Source organism: Rhinatrema bivittatum, chromosome 3 (genome assembly GCF_901001135.1).
Source record: "Rhinatrema bivittatum chromosome 3, aRhiBiv1.1, whole genome shotgun sequence".
NCBI lineage: Eukaryota > Metazoa > Chordata > Amphibia > Gymnophiona > Rhinatrematidae > Rhinatrema > Rhinatrema bivittatum.
In genome coordinates this window covers 286,485,453-286,508,612 of record NC_042617.1, presented here as the reverse complement: position 1 = coordinate 286,508,612, position 23,160 = coordinate 286,485,453, and the positions used below count along the sequence as shown (strand labels likewise).

The following is a 23,160-nucleotide window of genomic DNA, read 5'->3' as shown; positions in this document are numbered from 1 at the left end:
AAGTTCACTGTAAACATTAGCAGGACCACATGTTCCTCAGCTCAAGTGCACACCTTTACACTTGCAAGAGAGCAAGCAAAAATGACCATACACACATTTACACATACTTTCAAAAATAGAATAGCATGCCTCCAGAATTGCCTCCTTTTAGTACACATAAAATACATACAAAATGAAAATTACCCCCATTACATACACATGCACCTTTCACTTGAAAATTGCCTAAGGAAAGAGTTCCGTCGGACACTTGTACCTCCTTTTCCACAGGAACATTTTCCCAGCTAAAAACAACATACGTACTTTGGATAACAGAAAAAGTGTGCATGTTGCTTATCTCCCCTGCCCTGGGAAGTCCTCCTGCACTCTGCTGGTGGAAAGTGCGTGTGTTGTGAAACTATGTGCACACTGTTACCCACATACAGGCAGGGCAGTTTTCAGCCAGCCAGTCTCCACAGGTAAAGCGTTTTGTAAAATGTGGAAATTGCTTTTGAAATTGCCCTCACCACGGATAAAATCTAACTATTATTTTTTTCTTACTAAACAGATGCAAGCATTACAAAGTGAAGTTTGTTATCTTAGGACCGCTATAAATGTAAGTAGAAAATGTATGTATGTATGTATTTAATTTAAGTTTCATTAAGCCCTCTGTATTCCAAGATAGCTCTGAAATAGCAATAGGTATATGTGTTTCATCTTCTTTCTTCTTTGACAGGATGTTTTCTATTTACTTTTGCATATTTCCTATCTAATCTCTTGGAGAATGGCAAAGAGGAAAAAACAAATTCCTGTGCCTTCCCCACCAAGGATTCCCAAGTCTCTATCTACAGGTAGGCTTGAATTAGCTGTAACATGTGGGGTAACATCATCCAATGCCACAGACTCAGTTCTAAGAGCTCAGTAAAGGTTTTACTGAGCATTGTGCAGGAGTTCCCTCATGCACTTGCTGCTTCACGAGACCCTCAATCTTTCTTCGACTGAGCTATAGCACAAACCTTTTCAGTCTCTTAAAATTTTTCCAATTTCTTCTCCTTTGCCTTCTTTTTCTGCTTTGTTGCTTATTTCAAACTTTTTTGCCACTGCCTCACAGCCCCTCAAACAGAACCCTAAAATTCTGAAAAATAAGATAATATTGATGCCGAAGTCCAAAGTCAAGAAATCTGCAATAACTGAGTTTAAGGTCTACATCTGTGGATGCCGGATATCCATCACAGATACACACATGGTCTGCTATCTATGCCTAGCCTGGACTCTGACGCCTCCAATAGCCACAATTGTGGTTGTATGTCCCCTGAGGCATAGCAGTACCATGCCTGGAAAATGGAGACCCTAACGATGTTGCCAGCAGGTAAGAGCCCCAAGCTTCAGCATGAGGCCAAGCATTAGAACCATTCTTCTTCAGAAAGCAAAGTATCATCAGGTCACCACTGCAAGAAGTCAAGGTGGGGCATTTTCTCCCTCTGCTTCTTCAAGTCCAGAAATGTTCCGAGCCCCCTCTTCCCCCTAATGCTGCTGGCTTCTGGATCCACCTCAAGTCACGGCTTGAGTGTGGTGCAGAAGCAATAGAAGATGTGTTGAGAAAAGTACCTAAGTGACACAAGGACCCCCCCCCCCCCCTCCCCTTTAGGACTGTCCTTCTTGGACACGGATAAGGTCAATGCTTTTGGTGCAGGACTCTGTCAGAGAGAGCCAATCCTCGAAGCTGAGGTAGGACACAGCCTCTTCAGTACAGATGCATTCTTCATTCATAATGTGGAAGATCCCTGTGGCTGTTAGGATTAGTTAGTATGTGGGCCCAGGAGCCGCGGTGAGAGATGGTAATCAACACAGGGAGGAGCCCCGTGAGCCTCACCGTCAGGAGGCAAGGTCCCAGCTGACGTCAGACACAGTAACAGTCTAGAGTCTTTATTAAAGAGATAGAATGGCACTACCCATGGAGTGGGGGGTTCCTGAGAGATAGGCACCCGGCCCACCTGCATGGGTTTGGGATCTGAAGACCCTGGTGGAGCAAGAGAGTGCCCGCTTCGAGAAGAAGTGACTCCGGCACTCCCAGGTCTGGGAGCAGGCCTCCTCTCTCGGAACAGATGCTGGATCCGGCAGTCCACACGGCCCGCAAGATCAATGAGCTCATTCAAGTCGTCAAGGAGATCTCTGGCCGCCAATTCATCCTGGAGTCTTGGGGAAAGACTCTCCAAAAAGATACGTGCAAGCTGTCACTTCCCCAGTTCAACTCGGTGGCAAGAGTCTGGAAGTCCACGGCATGTTCTGCCAAAGGGCGGTTACCCTGACGCAACTGGAGTAGTTCTGATGCGGCAGTGGGCTTGCGGGAGGACTCATCGAAGACTCGTCTGAAGGCAGTGACGAATTGCACCAAGTTGTCCAAGCGGGAATCCTGGTGCTCCCAGAGGTTGGAGGTCCACGCCAGGGGTCTCCCGTCTAACAAAGAGATGATAAAACTTGACTTGACCCGGTCTGTCGGAAACTGAAGCGGAAGAAGATTAAATCAAATATAACACTGGTTCAGGAACCCTCGGCAAAGCTTTGCATCTCCCGAAAACCGCGAAGGTACTGGCATCTGTATGGGTACGGTAGGCCCGGAATTAGTTCCAGCACCGGGTACCGGGGAACTGACAGTCGCGGCTCCGCCGATGCGGTGGGCTAGTCCCTGTACTGTCGCCATCAGGGTCTGAAGGCAAGTTTGCTGCTGTTGCAGCTTCTGGGCAATACCTGGAATGGCTTTCAAGCCTGCAAGATCCGCCGGGTCCATGGCCTTGCAAACTGTTATGGTTGTGGACCCTTGGACCGGCTGAGATAGAGGATGGTATGCTGTGGTGGCCCACAGTGAAGGTCAGAGCCGGGAGGCGGCACAGAGAGACTCGAAAGAGGCTTCACCACTGGAAGTCCGTGATGCCCCCAGGAGATGCCCGTAGGAACCGGACCTCTTGGACTTAGGTGGGACCCTATGCGGCCAAGGATCCAGGCAGCAGTCAAAGAGCTGGAAGAAGGCTGGACCCAGGTAATTGAAGAGTCTTCACCCTCGGAAGCCCGTGGCTCCCCCGGGAGGAGCCCATAAGAGCCTGAGCCACTGGGACTTAGGAGAATCCTCTGTGCCAGCAAGTACAGGATACCTGAGATGAAGGAGAAGTCGAAGTCAGAGTCCAAGAGTGAAACCGGGTCAGAAGCCAAGGGTGAAGGCAGAAGACAGGCGTCGTGGGAAAGAGCCGGGTCGGAAGCCAGAGGTCAGAAGACGATACCAATCCATGAACAGAAGCTGGAGTCGGAGTCGAGGGACAAGCCGGGTCGGAAGCCAGAAGTTGATACCAAAACCAGAGGGTGGAAGCAGAAGACAAGTCAGGAAGTAAGCCGGGTTGGAATCCAGAAGACAGAAGCAATCCAGGGATCACAGCAGCAACTTGAGACTCAGGTAACTGAGGAACCTCGTTGCAAGGCGAGGTGTTACTGCTGCTGCCGGGTTTAAATGGCCCTGGTAGCATCTGACGTCAGCAGAGGAGCTGTCCATGATTCCCGCGCTGGCCCCTTTAAATCCGCAGCCCCAGTGCGCATGCCTAGGGGGCAGGGCCAGCCGCATATCGGCGTCGGCATCTCCCTCGCAGGGAGAACGCCGCGGAGAGCCGCTCCTTGGGCCTAGGAGGCCGAAGCGAAAGCGTTCCTGCGGCCCGACCGGGCCAGCTGGTAAGTGCAGGTTCCAGGCCATGCCCTGGGACCGTAACAGGAACAGGGTAGGAAGAAGTTCCAAGCAGTCAAGCCCTCTGAGGATTGGATAGCCAAAGACAAAAGGAGGGCCCCCAAGGAGCGGGTACCTGAGACTTCTTACTCCAGGAAGCAAGAACTGGAACTCAGGGTCCTCTCAGAGCGAGGCAAAATTAGCAAGGATGGGTCTCTTTGCCAAGTCATCGGTAAGCAGGGCCAGCTGGTTTAAACTATCCTGGAGGGATGACGTCATCCGGAGGGGACGCCCCCAAGGTTCCTGCCATGATGTGCTTAAGATTGGCCCACATGCGCCTAAGGGATTCCAATGGCAAGATGGCGATCGGCAGCGTCCGTGCCAGCCTGAGAAGCCTCGGAGCGGTAGGCAGGCCGTGGGCAGCTGGCAGAGGCTGCCAGCTGCCCACGGCCTGCTGGCAGCTTCACTTCCCTGACTCCCATGGAGTCAGGGAAGTGAAGAAAGAGGTGAGCAACAGTGGTCGTAGCCGTGTGCAACTGACGGGCGTAACAATACCCCCCTCCATAGGGCCCCTCCCCGGGGGTTTTGGCTTTCATGGGTGCAAAGTATAGAACTGTTTGATCAACTCTTTGTCAAGGATGTTAACAGGCTCCCAGCTGTTCTCTTTGGGACCAAAGCCTTCCCATAAAATCAGATATTCACAATGCTTCCCGCGCTTCCTTACGTCCAAGATGTCCTCAACCTAGTATGTGATATCTTCTTCCAAAGCTAGAGGTTGGGGCTCAGGAGGTTTCTTGGAGAATTCTGACAGGATGAGCGGTTTTAACAGTGAGATGTGGAAGGTATTATGGATTGTGAGTGAAGTTGATAGACGAAGGCTGTAAGTGACCGGACCCAGCCGGCAAAGTACTGGAAAGGGTCCTATTTATCTGGGAGCAAAACGGGCAGAAGGCAACTTTAAGTGAATAAAGCGGGTGCTGAGCCACATCTTGTCTCCTGGGTTCAACTGAGGGGCTGCCCGATGATGGGCATCATAGAACTTTGATTTAAGGGCTGCTTGTTGCAGAAGCTGTTTGGAATGCTCCCATAGTTGATGCAGTTCTTGAGCAGAGGCTTGCACTGCCGGAGAACGAACAGACAGAGGTATCGGAAGAGGAGGCAGAGGCTGACGTCTGTACACTACTTGGAAGGGAGAAGATCCAATAGATGCAGACTGATGGGAGTTCAAGGCGAACTCGTCCAATGGCAATAAGTTGGACCAGTCGTTCTGCTGGGAGTTCACGTATGCCTGAAGAAACTGCCATTGGCCTGTGGTTGATAGGCCAGGGTAAGATCCAGGGCGATGTCAAATCTTTTACAAAACGATCTCCAAAATTTAGCCATGAATTGGACTGACCCTATCTGAGAGGATATGTCTCGGGAGTCCATGAAGACGGAAGATGTGACTGATAAATAGTTTAGCTAGCTCCGGTGCTGAAGGAAGACCGGGCAGCACCACGAAGAGAGCCATCTTCGACCCAAATGGTGTTATTGCCACTGGAAGGAGGCAGGTCCACAATAAAATGTGGATATGTGTGTCCACTGGCTCATTAGATGCAGGTTGAGGTTGTAGGAGGCCACAGGGACGACCCGCCGGCGGCTTTTGACGGGCGCAAGTGGGACATGATTCCACATGTGCTTGAGCGTCCTTCTTCATGGTTGGCCACCAATTGAACCTCTGGAGTGTCGCGAGCGTTCTCACTTTTCCGGGATGACCAGCGAGTAAGGAATCATGCACCCAGCGGAGGATCTTCCTACGAAGAGGTCAGGGAACCACCGTCTTCCCGGATGGCATTGTGTGCATGGCGGAGAAAAGTACTTTAGTTGGGTTGATGATGTGCCTAGGGACATCTGGGACATCAGTGGTTAATGAACAAGAGAGGGCATCTGCTCGGACGTTCTTGTTAGCTGGTCGATATCAAAGTAAGAAATTAAATTGAGTAAAAAAAAAAATAAAAAAAAGAGACCAGCGGGTTTGCCTATGGTTAAGGCATTGAGCGTGGTGTAGGTACTCGACGGTTCTTGTGATCAGTGTACACTGTTATTTGGTGTTGTGCTCCCTCGAGCCAGGGCCGCCACTCTTCGAAGGCTAATTTGATCGCCATTAATTCTTTGTCCCCAATTCCGTAATTACGCTCAGCCAGAGAGAATCATCGGGAGAAGAACGAGCATGGGTGCAAGGTGTAGTTAGTGGAATGCTGGCTGAGTACTGCACCAACACCGAAATCTGAAGCGTCTACTTCAACGATGAAAGCTTGTCAGGGTCAGGATGACGCAGGCATGGTTCCTGCAGGAATGCTTCTTAAGTTCCTGGAAGGTGGACATGGCTTCGGATGACCACTGGGATGGATTGGCTCCCTTACGTGTCATAGCTGTGAGTGGGGCGGTTAGTGTCAAATAGTGATTGATGAACGACCTGTAGTAGTTAGTAAAGCCTAGAAATCTTTGGAGTGCCTTAAGGCCCATTGGTTGGGGTCAGTCCCTGATGCTCTTAGTCTTCTGTGGATCCATCTGAAATCCCTAGCTAGAGACCACATAGCCCAGAAAAGGGATGTACTCCTTGTGGAAAGAGCATTTTTCCAGTTTGGTGTACAGCTGGTTATCCCTTAAGCATTGCAGAACATTGGTGACGTCCCGGTGATGGCTCTGGAGGTCTTGCGAAAATACCAGAATGTTGTCCAAATAGACAATGACACAAGTGTAGAGCATGTCTCTAAAGATTTCGTTCATCATATTCTGGAATACAGCTGGAGGGTTGCAGAGGCCAAATGGCATGACCAGATATTCAAAATGGCCATTGCGGGTGTTAAATGCAGTTTTTTATTCATCGCCCTGACGTATCCTGATCAAGTTGTAAGCTCCTCTGAAGTCCAATTTGGTAAATATCTTGGCCCCCTGAGCCTGTCAAACAGTTCAGAGATTATTTATTTATTTATTTTTAATTTTTATATACCAAAATTCCTGTATTAGAAACAAATCAATCTGGTTTACAGAGAACGATAAGTTGCCCTGGTCTTAGAAGCCAGACTGGGGCTTTTTACACGGAACAGTGAATGGAACAGTGAACAGAGAGTTTCCATACTCTATACAATTAACGAGTTAAACATTGCAAATAACGAGTTAAACATTGAGTTTCCGTACTCTATACAAAAACGAGTTAAATATTGAGTGTGAGTATAGCAGATTGATAAAACCATAACTTGAAAGTAAATAAATACAATATTAACAACAATTAAATTAATGGCAGAGGGTAGTGATCCTTCTGTGTAATTTCATTTAAGCTGCTGTAATCTATGCACGGCCAGGAGAGCGCCGTCTTTTTCCCCACAAAAAAGAACACTGCTCCAGCAGGAGACTTGGAGGGCCGAATGAAGCCTTTAGCCAGATTTTCCTGTATATATTCGGACATGGCTTTTATCTCAGACAGAGAAAGTGGGTAGACTCTTCCTCTGGGAGGCTCAGTGTTGGGCAGCAAATGTATAGCGCAATCAAAAGAGCGATGCGAAGGTAAGGCATCTGCAGCTTTCTTTGAGAACACATCCTGGAAGGAGGAATACTTTGGCAGAAGACCCAGGATGGATGGTAGTGTGGCTAGGCAGGGCATCAGGGACATGTTCTCCAAACATTTTTTACGGCAGTAGTCGCCCCAGTGAGACAGTTGGAGAGTACTCCCAATCATATTGTGGAGTGTGTATTTTCAGCCATGGCAATCCTAGGACCACTGGATGTATAGCCTTGTCCAAAATCAAAAAGGAAATAGTCTCTGTATGCAGAGAGCCCGTGCGAAGTCGAATAGGGATCGTGGAGAAGGCAACTTTGCCATGTAATGGTTCGCCATGGATAGAAGAGAGTAACAATGGCGTTGGCATACGGACGGTGGGAATCCGCAGATGTTTTACGAGTTGCCGGAGGATAAAGTTTCCACCGGCTCTGGAGTCCACTAATGCCAGGGTGTGAAACTCCTGGGCGTCCAAATTAATGGTAACAAGCAGGGTTAATGGAGGAGAGGGTGCGGTCAGGCCTAGGAGTAGTCCTCCGGCAGATCCTAGGCCTGGGAGTTTCCCAGATGGAGTGGGCAGGAGGGTCCCACATGACCCGATTGGCCACAATACATGCAAAGGCCGGCCTTCTGGCGACGATGTTTCTCCTTTGAGGATAGGTGACTACGACCCATTTGCATCAGTTCCTCATCCTCTGTGTTAGGAGTAGTGACGACCTGAGTAGATGAAGTTGGGCAAATGATTGAAGCACTAGAAGCCATTCTCTTGGTTCCTCTGACCTCTTGGGAATGCTCACATAGACGACAGTCTATGCGACCAGCGAGTTCTATAATGGAGTCCAAGACCTCAGGGAGTTCTCGTGCTGCCAATTCATCCTTGCTAAGTGGACTCAGGCTCTCGAGGAATATGGCACGCAGGCAGCCCAAGTCCCAGTGCAATTCAGACGAGGGAGTCCTGAACTTGATGATGTAATCAATCAGTGATCTGGAACCTTGCTGCAGGTGTAGGAGCGTAGATCCAGAGATGGCCTTTTGACCTGGTTCGTCGAACACCATGCGAAAAAGGGGTGAGGAAGCCCGAAAGTCGTTAAGGATTGGATCTGTATGTTCCCAAAGAGGCGATGCCCAGGCCAAGCCTTTCCCATCCAGAAGAGATACGAACTACATCAGGAAAATATGCAGGTTATAAGGCAAAGTGCATGTTGCACTGTTTCAAAAAGCCCCTACATAACAAGGGGTCACCTGCAAAACGAGGAGGTGCCAGCAAGGGCACTGGAGGCCGGAAGGGTGGTGCATGCGTAACTGGAGTTAGGCTTGGCAGGCGTCGGAACGGAGTCCAGCCAGTAATTCAGTTGATTGATGGCACTGGGCCAGGCCAAGGATGGCCTGAATTGCTGAGAACTGTGCCGTGTCCATGGAATTGGCAATCTGTTAGGATTCGTTAGTATGTGGGACCTGGGCTGAGGTGAGAGATAGTACCACCCACAGGGTGGAGCCCTGTGAGCATCACCGTTGGGAGGTGAAGTCCCAGCTGACGTCAGACACAATAACAGTCTAGAGTCTTTATTAAAGAGATAGAGTGGCACTATCCATGGAGCGGAGGGTGCCAGAGAGGAGGACTCACACACCCAAAGACACAGGGCTGGTGGAATGGGGGATACCCAGAGGGGATTCCTCCGTAGAGTTGGTAATGGTCCGCAGACCAGGGTACGCCGATGAGGTCCTTAGTAGAGATGGTAAAGGTCTGCAGAGTGGAGTATACTGGAGAGGGTCCTCTGTATAAATGATAGCGATCCACAGAGCGGGGTTCGCCGAAGAGGTCCTTAATAGAGATGGTAATGGCCCGCAGCATGGGGTACAATGGTGAAGGTCCTCGGTAGAGATGATAGCGGTCCGCAGAGCAGGATACTCACAAAGAGAACAGCGATGGTTCCAGGGAAGCCCCGAGGAACAGGTAGGAAGAAGTTCCAGGCGTCAGACCCTCCGAGGAGCGGATAGCCAAAGAGGAGAGGAGGACCCCCGAGAAGCGAGTACCCGAGAAGTCTTACGCCAGGAATCAGGAACTGGAATTCAAGGTCCTCTGAGAGAGAGGCGGAATTAGCAAGGATGGGTCTCTTTGCCAAGTCGTCGGTAAGCAGGGCCAGCTGGTTTAAATATCCTGGAGAGATGACGTCATCCGGAGGGGACACCCCCGCGGTTCCAGCCATGACGTGCTTAAGACTGGCTCGAGCTCGTGCCTAAGGGATTCTGACGGCAAGATGGCGGTTGGCGGCGTCCATGCCACCCTGGGAGGTCTGGGAGCGGTAGGCAGGCTGTCGGCAGCTGGCAGAGGCTGCCAGTCTACCCCAGCTGCTGATGGCCTGCCTACCACTCCCAGGCCTTCTCTAAATTTAAATTAATGTCAGAAAAAGAGCCATAAGATTGAAAAACTTCGAGGCAAGTGGTAAAGATGGGTTTGTATTAGTCAAAAGTAACAATATCATCTACGAAACAACACGGTCTTAGTAGAAATTCTGTTGCGGAAGTAGACCCTTGGGCCAAGGTGATGTTGGCCCCACCGTCGGGAGGCGAGGCCAAGTGGGAAGCAGAGGCCAATTGGAGCTTCACCAATACCAGCCCTCATTTCCCACAGGTTGAGCCCTTGGGAGCCTGCCTTAAATAGTGGAGCTGGTTGACATCATCACCTGGGGCCATGGGAGGCTTTCCCGCCTCAGCCCCTTGAAATCCCAGAGAGACACGCAGGCCTAAGGCCAACAGGCCAAAGAAGATGAGGTGGCGGCGTCTCCCCACGTGGCAAGCAGGGAGGCCTGGTCAGCCCTGGAGGAACTTGTCATGGAGCAGGAGGGTCCCAGGAGCACGGAAGGAGCACGGGCATGGAGACAGCTGCCCACCACCGCTAAGAAGGTCGGGCCAGCTCCGGAGCACAACAGTAGTTCCCTTACGCCCACCTCCTGGAGGTCTGGGCTTACTAAGATGAGTTGCATGGAATTGCTTAAGTAGACCTTTATCAAGGATATTAGTAGCAGGTTCCCAGGAGTTTCTTCGGGGCCATACTTCCCAGGAGATAAGATATTCCCAACGGCGACCTCTTTTTTGGAGATCCAGAGCTTCCTGCACCCGATAAAGGGTGTCAGTTTCCGAGACGAGGCACAAAGGCTCAGGAATTCTGTGAGAAGGTTTTGAAAAAAAAACAGTGATTTGAGCAGGGATACATGGACTTAGTTGTGGACTCCCAGCGTAGATGGAAGATGGAGCTGACAGGTCACCGGGCCGATGTGTCGTTTGACTGGAAATGGACCAATATATCGGGGGGCAAAGCATTGGGATGGGAGCTGTAAACGGAGGTGGCGAGTGCTCAGCAATACTTTGTCGCCTAGTTGAAACTCTGGGGCTGGCCTTCGATGAGCATCCATTGATCTTTTAGCACAGGCAGCCACTTCCTGAAGTCTTTGATTCATGTGGGTCCACAGGGCGTGAAGAGCATCCGCAGTTGCTTGGGCCGCTGGAGAAGAGACTGCAAGAGATATTGGTAGCCGCGGTTGTCTCCTGTTTACTACAGAAAAAGGAGATGCTCCTGTGGAAGTAGAGACATGTGAGTTATGAGAAAACTCTGCCCACGGAAGCAACTGAGCCCAATTATCCTGTTGGTCATTGGGATATGAGGCAATGATTCATAGGTTTGGCTTGACCATTGGCCTGAGGTGGTAGGCAGTAGTCAATCCTAGGAATATACCAAATTTCTTGCAAAGGGAACACCAGTAGGAGGCAACAAACTGAGGTCCTCTGTCAGAGGTAATATGTTCAGGTAATCCATGGAGGTGGAATACGTGCAGGAAAAACAGACATAACAGTTAAGGTGCAGAGGGCAAGCTCGGCAGCAGAATAAAGTGAGCCATCTTGGAGAACCTGTCCATTACCACCCAGATGACAGTATTACCATTAGATGTGGGAAGGTCCACCACAAAGTCAGTGGACAGGTGGGTCCAGGGTTCTCTGTGGGCCAGCAATGGCTGTAACAGCCCCCAGGATTGTCCCATGGGTGGTTTCTGCTGTGCACATGTGGATAGGAGTCCACATAAGCTTGGGTATCCAGGGACATGGTTGGCCCCAGTAGTAGCACTGAAGTAAGGACAACGTCCGTGCATGCCCCAGATGTCTTGCGATTTGGATGTCGTGTGCCCATTTCAGTACCTTCTCATGCAGTCTGGGGGGGGGGGGGGGGGGAATCACCATCTTCCCCGAAGGCACGGTCATGGCAGCAGACAGATAGATTCAAGCCAGGTCAATAATATGCTGGGGCTCTTCCGGAGAGTCTTCAGATTAAAAAAAATGAGAAAATGCATCGGTCCGCAAATTATTTTCTGCAGGGTTGATAACGTAGATCGAAGTTGAATCAGGTAAAGAAAAGTTCCCAGCAGGCATTCAAGTGCTGAGCATGTTAGAGGTGCTTCAGGTTTTTATAGTTTGTAAATATTGTGAACTGGTGTTGAGCACCCTCAAGCCAGGGGCACCACTCCTCCAGGATGAGCTTAATAGCAAGGAGCTCACGGTCCCTGATACAGTAGTTTCATTCAGTGGAGGAGAACTTGTGCAAGAAGAAGGAGCATGGATATAGAGTGCCCTTAGAAGAATGTTGACTCAGGGCTGCACCTGCTCCTGTGGAAGAGGCATCTATTTCAATGATGAAAGGACGAGTCAGATCAGGGTGCCATAAACAGGGACCATGAATGAAGGCTTCTTTCAATGCTTGAAAAGCTGCAATTGCTTCAGGGGTCCAGTTCTTAGTATCTGCTCCCTTATAGGTAAGCACCATAAGGGGAGCTGCAATAATTGGCTATAAAATGTCGATAATAAATTGTGAAGCTTAAGAATCACTATAATGCTTGTATGCCTACCAGTTTTGGATGCTCAGGAGTTTACTAGGGTCCATCAAGAAGCCACATCTGGAAACAATGTACCCAAAGAAGGGCAACTTTCCTTCTCAAACAGACACTTGTCTAGCTTGGCATAGAGGCAGTTGTCACACAGATGCTGAAGCACAGAGCAAATGTCCTGGCAATGGATGCCTGGAATGCCCTTCCGGAGGAAGTGGTGAAGTCCAAAACTGTGAAGCACTTCAAAGGGGCGTGGGATAAACATTGTGGATCCATCAGGTCTAGAGGACACGTATAAAGAGCAGGCAGCAAAACACTGCACGGAGCGGCAGTAGCCACAGAGGCATTCACGGAGCAGGATGCCAGTGGCCAATGGTTGGTGTTCCACCTTCACGGAGCAGAAGGATGGAGGGCTGCCATCTCCCAATTAAAAAAAGAAAAAAACAAACAAAAAAACAAAACAAAACAGGGATGGGTTTATGGGCTATAGGTATTACCAATTATTAGGCTTATTCAATGACCAATTATTAGGCTTTTCAATATTTGATGATAGTTAATGTGACTTTCAAGGCATACTTCACTTTCAATGCATATCCAGCATAGCTCCCTGCTTCAACGGCAGGGGAGAAGAAAAACTAATACGTCACGCATATCCAGCATTGCTCTCTGCTTCAACGGCAGAGAGCTATGCTGCCGCTTACCCAACTAATCAAACTTAATATTTCACTTGGAAGCAGCTCCATCACTGCTCTCTACATTAATAGTGGGGGTGAAAGGGAAATAGAACCTAAGGTTACTAAGAGCCAAGAGAAACAGTTAAGTATGAAGCTTGCTGGGCAGACTGGATGGACCGATTGGTCTTCTTCTGCAGTCATTTCTATGTTTCAATGGGTGGTTATGTCTTTAGAAAGAATGAGTATTTTGTCTAGGTAAGTGACAACTTTTGTATATAGAAATCTCAGAATATCTCATTTATCATACATTGAAACATTGCAGGGGCATTATTTATTATATACCAACATTCAATCTGACACCTCACATCAGGTTACATTCAGTCACTATAGGTATTTTCCCTGTCCCCAAAGGGCTTACAATCTAAGTTTGTACCTGAGGCAATGGAGAGTAAAGTGACTTACCCAAGGTCACAAGGAGCAACAGTAGAACTTGAACTCTGGTCTCTTGGTTTATAACCCACTGCTCCAACCACTAGGCTATTCCTCCTCCCTTACTACAAAGGGCAAATGAGACATTCATAATGCCTGTCTTTAGTATTAAAGGCTGTTTTCCAGACGTCTTCAGGATATATGCGAATCAAGTTGTAGGCTCCTCATAGGTCTAACTTAGTAAAGATGGTGGCCCCTTGAAGACGATCGAATAATTCATTTTTTAAAGGTAGAGGATACTTATCCTTGTGAGTTATGGTGTTGAGCCCATGATAGTCAATGCATGATCGTAGAGACCCATCCTTTTTAGTAACGAAAAAGAAGCCTGTGCCAGCAGGCGACGAGGAAGGGCAGATAAAACCCTTTTCCAAATTCTCTTGGATATACTCCGTCATAGCCTTGGTTTAAGGTATGGAGAGAGGATAGGTTCTACCTCTGGGAGGCGATGTTCCAGGCAAGAGATCGATGGGACAATTGAACTTCTGATGGTGAGGAAGGATAACAGCCTTCTGTTTGGAGAAGAAATCCTCAAAGTCAGCGATGGGGGTGGTTCCACCTTTTTCATACAACAATGATGGCAATGTGGGCTCCACGCCGAGAGTTGCAGAGTCTCCCAATTAAATTGTGGAGAATGATGCTGAAGCCATGGTAGGCCTAAAACCACCGGATGGATGGATTTGTCGAGTATGAAGAATTCAACTTCCTCGTCATGCAGGGCTCCATTCTGGAGATGAACAGGGGTGGTAACCAGTAGGGATGTGAATCGTTTTTGAACGATTAAAATTATCGGCAGATAATTTTAAAATCGTCCAAAATCGTTAGAGTGCACGATACAATACAAATGCCCCCGATTTATCGCCAGGGGCATTTGTATTGTATCGTTAAATAGGGCGCGGGAAAACCGGCACACCAAAAAAACCCTAAAACCTACCCCGAACCTTTAAAACAAATCCCCCACCCTCCCGAACCCCCCCAAAATGTTTTAAATTACCTGGGGTCCAGTGGGGGGGTCCCGACGCGATCTCCAGCTCTCTGGCCACGGCTGCATTGAGAAATGGCGCCGGTGGCCCTTTGCCCTTATCATGTGACAGGGCAAAGGTAGCGCCGGCGCCATTTTGGTTCCTGGCTCCCGACGTCACGCGTGCAGGAGATCGCCCCCGGACCCCCGCTGGACCCCCAGGGACTTTTGGGCAGCTTGGGGGGGCCTCCTGACCCCCACAAGACATGCCAAAAGTCCAGCGGGGGTCCGGGAGCGACCTTCTGCACGCGGGCCGTATTGCCAATCTTCAAAATGGCGCCGGCGCTACCTTTGCCCTGTCACATGATAAGGGCAAAGGGCCACCGGCGCCATTTCTCAACACAGCCGTGGCCAGAGAGCTGGAGATCGTGTCGGGACCCCCCCACTGGACCCCAGGTAATTTAAAACATTTTGGGGGGGTTCGGGAGGGTGGGGGAACCAGAGAGTTTCCTGGACGGATTGGACAAGTAGACAGATAGTGTCCTGCAATACAAGCACAAGCCAGCTTGCCTCCTTCTGAGGTGCTCTTCCGAGGTAAGACCCCCTCCCCCGCCCTAGTTGCATGGGCTCCTTGAGTTTGTTTGGAGAGAGACCTCTGCCGAGCAAGGGCCCCTCAGAGGGAGAGAGTGAGAACGTTCTACAGCTGGGCTACAAGACAGCCGGGCTTCCCGATGGCACTCCTGAAGGTGATAGTCAATGCAGCCCATGTGGTTGATTAGGCCTTCAAGGGAAATCAGTAATTCTCGGGCTGCAAGCTCATCCTTGAGCTGAGGAGAATGTCCATCCAGGTAACTGGATCGTAGGCAATCTTCTTGCCAGCCAAGCTTGGCTGCTAAGGTGTGAAATTCTATAGTTTAGTAATTGAGTGCCCGATGCCCTTGCCAAAGGTGCAGAAGGTCCAAACCTCCCTGGATCATCAAAAATCCGTCAGAAGATGGAGATGAAGCGAGGCAGCTCTTGGAGAAGAGAATCTGCTCAATCCCAGAGGGGAGAATTCCAAGCCAATGCCTTGCCTTCCCAGCAGGAGAGAATGAATGTCACCTATATTATATCATCTTGGAATACAGAAGGCTGCAGAGTGAAATTTATTTATTTATTTATTTATTTATTTAAAGGATTTATATACCGGAAGTTCCTGTATAATATACATATCACCCCGGTTTACAAATGCATGTAGCATTGGTTTATGACTCCCCTACAAAGTGTACGGTCCCCATTAAAAAAGGGTGGAACTGGTAAAGAGAGCGAGGCCAAGACCAGAGCAACCAGAGATGAAGGACTGGATAAAACTGGAGTGGGAGCCACTGGAGCTGGGTGAAAGTCCAGATGAGAAATGAGGCATTCTATGGAAGCTGCTAATGCCTCAAGGAATGCTGATTTCCTGGATCTTTAGAGCCAGGCCCAGGATGGCCTGGAGGGCAGATGGCTCCGCTGGGTCCATGCCCTTGGTAACCTGTTGCGGAGGTGGACCCTTGGCTTGAGGAGGTGTTGGCGCCACCTGCGGGAAAAACCCACAAGTCCCCACCGTCAGGAGGCGAGGCCAAGTGGCAAGCAAAGGCCAACTGGAGCTTCACCAATACCAGCCCTCATTCTCCGCAGGTTGAGCCCTTGGGTACCGGGGCTGGCTGGATTTAGATGGGTCTCTGCTAGAGATGTGAATCAGAACTGGAATCGGTTCAGATTCCAGTTCCGATTCACATGTGTTTTTTTTTCATCGGGCCCGATTGCGGTTTTGTTTATCGGCTGCGCCCAAGCCGATAAAGAAAAACCCTACCCTGATCCTTTAAAACTAATCCCTTAGCTTCCCTCACCCTCCCAACCCCCCCAAAAACTTTTTACAGGTACCTGGTGGTCCACTGGAGGTCCCTGGAGCGATCTCCCGCTCCCGGGCCGTCGGCTGCCACTAATCAAAATGGCGCCGATGGCCCTTTGCCCTTACCATGTGACTGGGTATCCGTGCCATTGGCCAGACCCTGTCACATGGTAGGAGCACTGGATGGCCTGCGCCATCTTGTGCTCCTACCATGTGACAGGGGCTGGCCAATGGCACCGGTAGCCCCTGTGACATAGTAAGGGCAAAGGCTATCGGCGCCATTTTGATTACTGGCAGCCGATGGCCCGAGTGCAGGAGATTGCTCCCGGACCCCCGCTGGACCACCAGGGGCTTTTGGCAAGTCTTGGGGGACCCTCCTGGCCCCCACAAGACTTGCCAAAAGTTCACATACTCAGGGCATTGGATAGGCATCAAAACTGGATGCCTATCCAATGCCCTGAGTATGTGAACTTGTTGAGTGGTTGGGGACAGTCCAGTTTATCTCCATGCTCGACCTAATGAAGGGATACTGGCAGGTCCAATTCATACTGGCAGATAATAAGAAAACATGATTTTCTACACCTGGAGGACACATGGACTTCATGGAGCTCTAGCTATGTTCCAGAGGTTGGTCAACCCCCTACTACACCCTCACCAGGGCTATGCTGTAGCCAATTTTGATGATACTGTTGTATATAAAGGCAACTGGAAAACACACTTGAGCCAACTTGTCATGGTTCCACCGGTCCATACACTCCCAACTCCGTCGTTTCCAGGGTCCAGCCCCTGAAAGAGCTTTCCTGGCCACTTGAAAACTCAAATAGAAGTTCTATGTTATTTATCTTTACAAGTCCTCAGATGGGGTTTGAACCCTCCCAGCCTGGTTGAAAAAGCAGATGCCCTCTTCACTGAGCCAGCGATTCCCTTTGCAAAGGCTGCCTTCAAAGGTTCATCTCAGGTCTTTAGCCTTTGCTGTCCTTCTGCTAGGCCGTTCACGATCAAACACACACAAATCTTTATATGTTCTTACAAAGTCCAAAGTCTGGCCCACTGTATCTCTCGGGATATTTTCCTTGTCCCTTCAGATACAACCATCCACTTGGCAGTTCTCCTGGTAAAGTATCCTTGAAGTAAATCCAAACAAACAGAAGCTCTTATATCCCTGAGCTCACCTTCTTTGTGATAACTGTTGCTGTCCTTCTTCACACGGTAGGGGAATATCCAGAATCAAAGTCTCCCAGAACAAACAAGTAGCCCCGGTCCTTCCTCCTCAATCCCCGGCAGGAGACTGAAACTGCTGGGCTAGGGAGTCTCTCTTATACTCAGCAAACTCCTCCTCCTCTGCTAGGCAATTGGCCCATGGGCCCCACCCTCGATTTGGCCAACCTCCTATGGCCAAGGATTGGCTTCTGGAGCCCCACCCTTTATTTCCCACCCCTGTTGTTTTCCTGTCTCTATAGTTACTGGGGAAAAGGAACCAAGGTACTTCCTTGGCTTGGTGTCGCCGTGTTTTCCTTTCCCCCTTGTCCAAGACTTTTGGTTCTGGGGTTTTTAGCCTATATCTCTGGGTTGGGACATAGACCCCGTCACACAACTACAGGCCATACTTTCAAGCCTATGAAAGGCTGGGTTGATGGCCAACCCCAAGAAATGTCTTCCAGGGGTCCAAGAATTACAATACCTGGGATACTCCCTTGGGAAAGGGAAGACCCATCTTCAAGCATGGAAAATAGAAGTGATCACCCAAGTACCAGCCCACAGGCAAAGAGTAAAGTGAGAGCCTTTTTAGGTTTGAGAAGGAGGCCTTAGCCATTAAGTGGGTTTTAATGGTTTTTATCTACTACCTATTGGGCCACCAGTTTACATTGGTGATGGACTGATGTAGCTGCTCCCTTCTGTGGATCATACAGACCAAGAATGAGTGAGAGATAAGATGTTTTTTTTAGCATTTTAGCCGTTAACATCAAAGTGCAACACTAAGACATAAAAGAGAATGCAAACACTGATTTTGTTTCCAGGGAGGGTTCCCTGGTACATGTGGCCATTGAGCCAGGGGAAGATGCGCTGAGGGGGAAAGTATGTAAAGGAGTACATACAAGAGGCCTGCAGAACATCATAAGGGACTGGCTTCAGGTATCTGGCCTGGTTGATGTTAAGGCACACACCCAAAGAGAATCAATGTCCCAGGGAATTCCCCTGAGCAGAAGAACTAGTAAGCAGGCCCTAGAGAGAAAAGGGAGGCCCCGGAGAGAAGGGGCCTCCCTATTCTCTCTAAGGAGGAACTATGCCAAAACTGCTTAAGTGTAAACTGCCTCATTCTTTTCCAAGCATTGCTGAGGTAAGCGGGCCTTGTTACTTATTTTTGCCTTGTAAATAATAAAAGATTTTGTGCAAGAACAGCTGGAGTCCAGACTCCTCTGTCCTCTGCTACTTGTCCTAAACTATGGACTGCTCCCAGGCTTCACAAGGTGGCTTATTAAACTGTAGCCAAAAAATCAGTGTAGGAGATACAGCCTTAAAGAAACAGATGACCACATACCAGCCCCATCAGTGGCCACCTGAGGAAGCCAAATTATCTGCTAGGATATCAGAGGAAGTGTACCAGGTGCACTGTACCATACTTTCTCACTCTGCATACCTCATACACTCCCCACATACCCACTGATTCCTCTCTCCTCTCTCTTTCCCATTCATATCTTAGCCTGCTTATTTCAACACTTTACCATACCCAAAATTGCCTAAATCAAACTAAAATAAACTCTCATAGACATCTCACTCAGAAATGGAGTTCCAGCATTCGGACATTTGGGTGCCACACCCACAATCCATTAGTCTCTCTCAGAGACTAAGATATATGTTAAATTGTAATGGCCATGATTCAGAATTTGAGATTAGCACCCATCAATGGAGGAACTGGCCAGGAAGAGAAAATCCCTTTAATATTATCCATGGACAAGGTTCTGAAAGAGGAAAACCCAGAAAATCATTTCACAACTTTCATCTGAATCTCTAGTACTGCTTTTGCTGCTTTTGCTATATTCTTCCACACCAAAAGAAGTTTTTTTAATAAGCTCTTAGCTCTGTGTTTGTTTTATAGGTTTTTAAATTTCAATTTGTCATAATCTGAAAATCAGGGTTTTTTATTTGGCTTGGTTTTTCAGAAGTTGGAGATGGAGAACCTTCTTTTAAAAGAAAACGTAAGTGTTCTTTCATAATTATACATAGAATGAGAGCAGAGGCCCAAACCTGTCTGTCCTTTCCAGATAGTTTAACAAACAGATGCAGTGCTACATTCTCATCAGTGATGGCTGGCATAGTGGAGGCATTGTATAGGATTTAGTAACATGGCTGGGATAGTGCTGGCATGGCTCAGGATTTAAAAACATGGTTTGGATAGTGGGGGCAGGGTATAGATTTTAATAATATGGCTGTGATAGTGCTGGCAAGGTACAGGATTTAATAAAATGGTGGAATAGTTGGGGAAGGGTAGAGGGTTTAATTCGGTGTTTCTCAATCCTCTCCAATCCTAGTCAGTGGGTTTTCAGGATTGCCACAATGAATATGCATGAGGTAGATTTGCATACCCTCAGTCTCCATATATGCAAATTCATCTCATTCATATTCATTATGGATCTCCTGAAAACCAGACTGGCTAAGTGTGCCTCCAGGAGAGGGTTGGGAAAAACTGGTTTAATAGAATGATTGGGATTATGGGAGCAGTGTAGAGGGTTAATAACATGGTTGAGATAGTGAAGCCAGGATACAGGATTTAATAACATGGCTGGGATAGTGCTAGGTTTGATGACATGGTTTGGGATAGTGGGGGTTGCCATCAGACCTGATTGGTTTAAATGCTGTACATCTTTGTTGAGATTCTTTTTTCAGATGATCATCTTTGATTTTAAATATTTTTTTTAAATTAAACAGGTAGCATTTCTACACGAAAACCATAGTGCATTGCTAGATCTGGTAAGTACAATATTTTGTTAAGTACATTCACATAGTTTATTAGGCCACTGAGACAGGCAATCCTGAGCATTCTCATCGCCTCCCCCCCCCCCCTCCCACCTAGAAGTTAAATGTCACACACAATAAGGACACCTTTCTTTTTAGCAGGAAAGAAACTGCAACTTAGTGATTTTATTAAAACGACAAATGCTCTCCACCCTAGACAATATGATTTCTCAAAAAGTTTAGCATGAAGACTCTGCTTTATCTATGATAAATGAAATTAGATTAAATATTGACAAGGGAAAAGAGATTCTTTTGATTTAAATTGATATAAGTGCAGCCTATGACAGTTAATAATATTTTACTTTTAGCTAGACTACTTGATTTCGGTATTAACGGTGAGGTTCTTAAATGGTTTAGGTCATTTTTAGGAGACAGATGAGTGCATTAGTCATCCACACCATTCAATTATCATTTATTAAAGTGCCCCTATCAGCCAGCGGACTGAAGAACCCAGACATAGCATAGCACAAAACACAGCCACTTACATAAGCCTTTACATTAAAATATTGTAAACATTAAACAATTGTGCTGCCTTTAATTTGATGCTGAAAACAAATTGCAAATGAATCCTATGAAAAAAATGAATTCCAATTACAATATAGTAAACCTCATATCCCAAAACAGCACTCTGCCAGCACTCAAACAGTAAGTACACAGAAACTACATGCTAGCAGAATACCTCACCTCAGTCACACATGCAAAATGCAGACAGACCCTCAGCCAACACAGAATAAAGTGACCATAAATTATAAACAGAAATGTGCAGACAAAAACTGAATTGGAAACTGCAAAAAGCTAGACTCTGTATGCAGTTCAACAATGGAAAAAACAGAAATATCACTATGTCACATAAACATCAAACTATAAAATCAAGAAACATGAAACATGATAGTAAAAGCATACTAATAAAATAAATACATATTTTTAAAAACAATCCAATAATTAAAAATTCATAAAAAAAATTGTTACATTTCCAAAACAGCAATAAAAAATTTCAAAACAGCAAACACATCAAATAACATGCAATAATTAAAACAAATAAGGATATAAAAATCCCCGATCCCCATACCTGGGAACTATTTATTTGCAGTCATCTTGAGTTTGTCGCGGACTAATGGGGAGGGGAATGCAAACTTTCCCCTCATTCACATACATGCATTCTCCAACCCATACACACACTCGCCTACTCATTCATGCTTGCACATATTCTCCCTCTCACTCTCATATACTCTCTCTCATACATACAAACACATTTGTCTCTCTCCCCCCATATGTTCTCACATGCTCACTCTCACATGATCTCTCTTACATACACATACACACATAAACAGATGTTTTCTCCCTAGAACATACGGACCTCCTGCTTGGATCTGCTCAGCAGTTCTCTCACACACACATGCTCTCTCTCACTTACTTAAACATGCTTTCACACAATCTCTCCCATGCTCTGTCTCTCTCTCTATCTCTTTCACACAGATACATACACACACACATACACATGCATAAACATGCTCTCTCTCTCTCTATGATGTGTAGGCAGCAGCAGCCTCCTACTTGGGCCCAGGTAGCATCACCCATACACACACACACAAACACACACACAAGTTCTCACACATGCTATTGCTCACACATACATACACAAAAGCTCTCGCACATGCTACTGCTAAATTGCATACACAAGCTCTCACACATGCTGTTGCTCACACAGATACAAGTTCTCGCACACGTTAGTGCTCACATAAACACAGAACGTTTCTCGCATGCTATTGTTCACACACGTTACTGCTCACTTACGTACACCAGCACTCACACATGCTATTGTTCACATACACTAGTTCTCACAGCTATTGCTCACACACGTGCGCAAACTTTGACACATCTGTTGCTCACACCCAAATACATACACATACTACTTGGCCTGGGCCCAACACAGCTGCTTTCAGAAATGGAGTGGAAAGCTATTTTATAGGGGGCGCATTTGCCATACTTTGCACCTTAATGGTGATACCACTGCACCCACCAACCTTTTTATAGTGGCAGGACCTATCTTCTGAACTGCAACGTGCAATTAGCATTTTTATGTTAATGAGCACAAACAAAATATAATTGTTTTACTGTCAAGCAGCAAATTGGCACCAAAAATGACATTAGTTTGTAAGGCAGCATGAAGGCCAATAAAGCAGAAAAGGTAGCAGAAAAAACCCCAAGGCAAGCACTGATAAAAGGCACTCCAAAGCTTCATGGGAGGTGCAAAGCAGCCCCCAGACTAGCAAGAGCAATTCCAGGTGTAAGGTCTGGGATACAACAGCAAGGCACAGTGCCAAAAGAACTGCAAGGTTATCTTCTGGGCATGGAAACAAGGTAGAGTGGCAGAAAAACTTCAAAGGCACAGGGTGAAATTTAGATTTTCTTGTGAAATGGGCTTTCCATATGAGACAGATATCAGACGCAGTACATGGAAATGGTTTCACAATGATAGGGGCTGGGGTTTACAGTAAGTTTTAAGGGGTTTTTTTCCATAGAAAAAATGTCCATATCTTATACCTAAACTCTGGCTGTTGCATTTCCTGATTTTGTGGTTTTGTATGAGTTTCCGCTTACTAATCTAACCTCATGACATTCAGTACAGAAAATTGTTTCTCTTGAGCATCTCTTGTCTTGTGCCAGTATTTATTCCTCTGAATGAGGACTTTTTTTGGTCGAACTATTCCAATGTAATCTACCATCAAACAGGATGTATTAGGATTTGTGGGTATGTGGGCCCTGGGCCGAGATGAGAGATGGTACTGCCCACGGGGAGGAGTTCCGTGAGCCTCACCATCGGGAGGCGAGGTCTCAGCAGTGGGTTGCTTAGAACAACAGGTGCTGGAGAGAGAGAGCAGAGATGAGCGGGTAGAAGAAGCTAAAGAGAGTGACCCCAGGTGGTGGAGCCATGGAACGTCAGCGCAGAGAGCTGACGTCAGTTCTAGCTTGAGAGTCCTTGAATCTTTATTAGAGAAGTAGAGTGAAACTGCCCACGGAGGGGGGAGTGTGGCACAGAGACACACAGACTTAGAGG

General features: G+C 47.6%; 1 protein-coding gene across 1 annotated transcript in view; it reads left to right on the top strand.

Annotated features, from left to right (window-relative positions):
- The first annotated feature begins 548 nt into the window (after positions 1-548).
- The window catches only part of LOC115087546 (4-O-methyl-glucuronoyl methylesterase 1-like), a 114,858-nt gene continuing 92,246 nt past the window's right edge, over positions 549-23,160 (top strand). Inside the window, exons 1-3 of the mRNA XM_029594899.1 lie at positions 549-592; positions 19,250-19,285; positions 20,016-20,057. Coding sequence (XP_029450759.1) covers positions 19,259-19,285; positions 20,016-20,057 — 69 coding nt within the window. The 5' untranslated portion in view covers positions 549-592; positions 19,250-19,258. The remainder of the gene's footprint in view (positions 593-19,249; positions 19,286-20,015; positions 20,058-23,160) is intronic.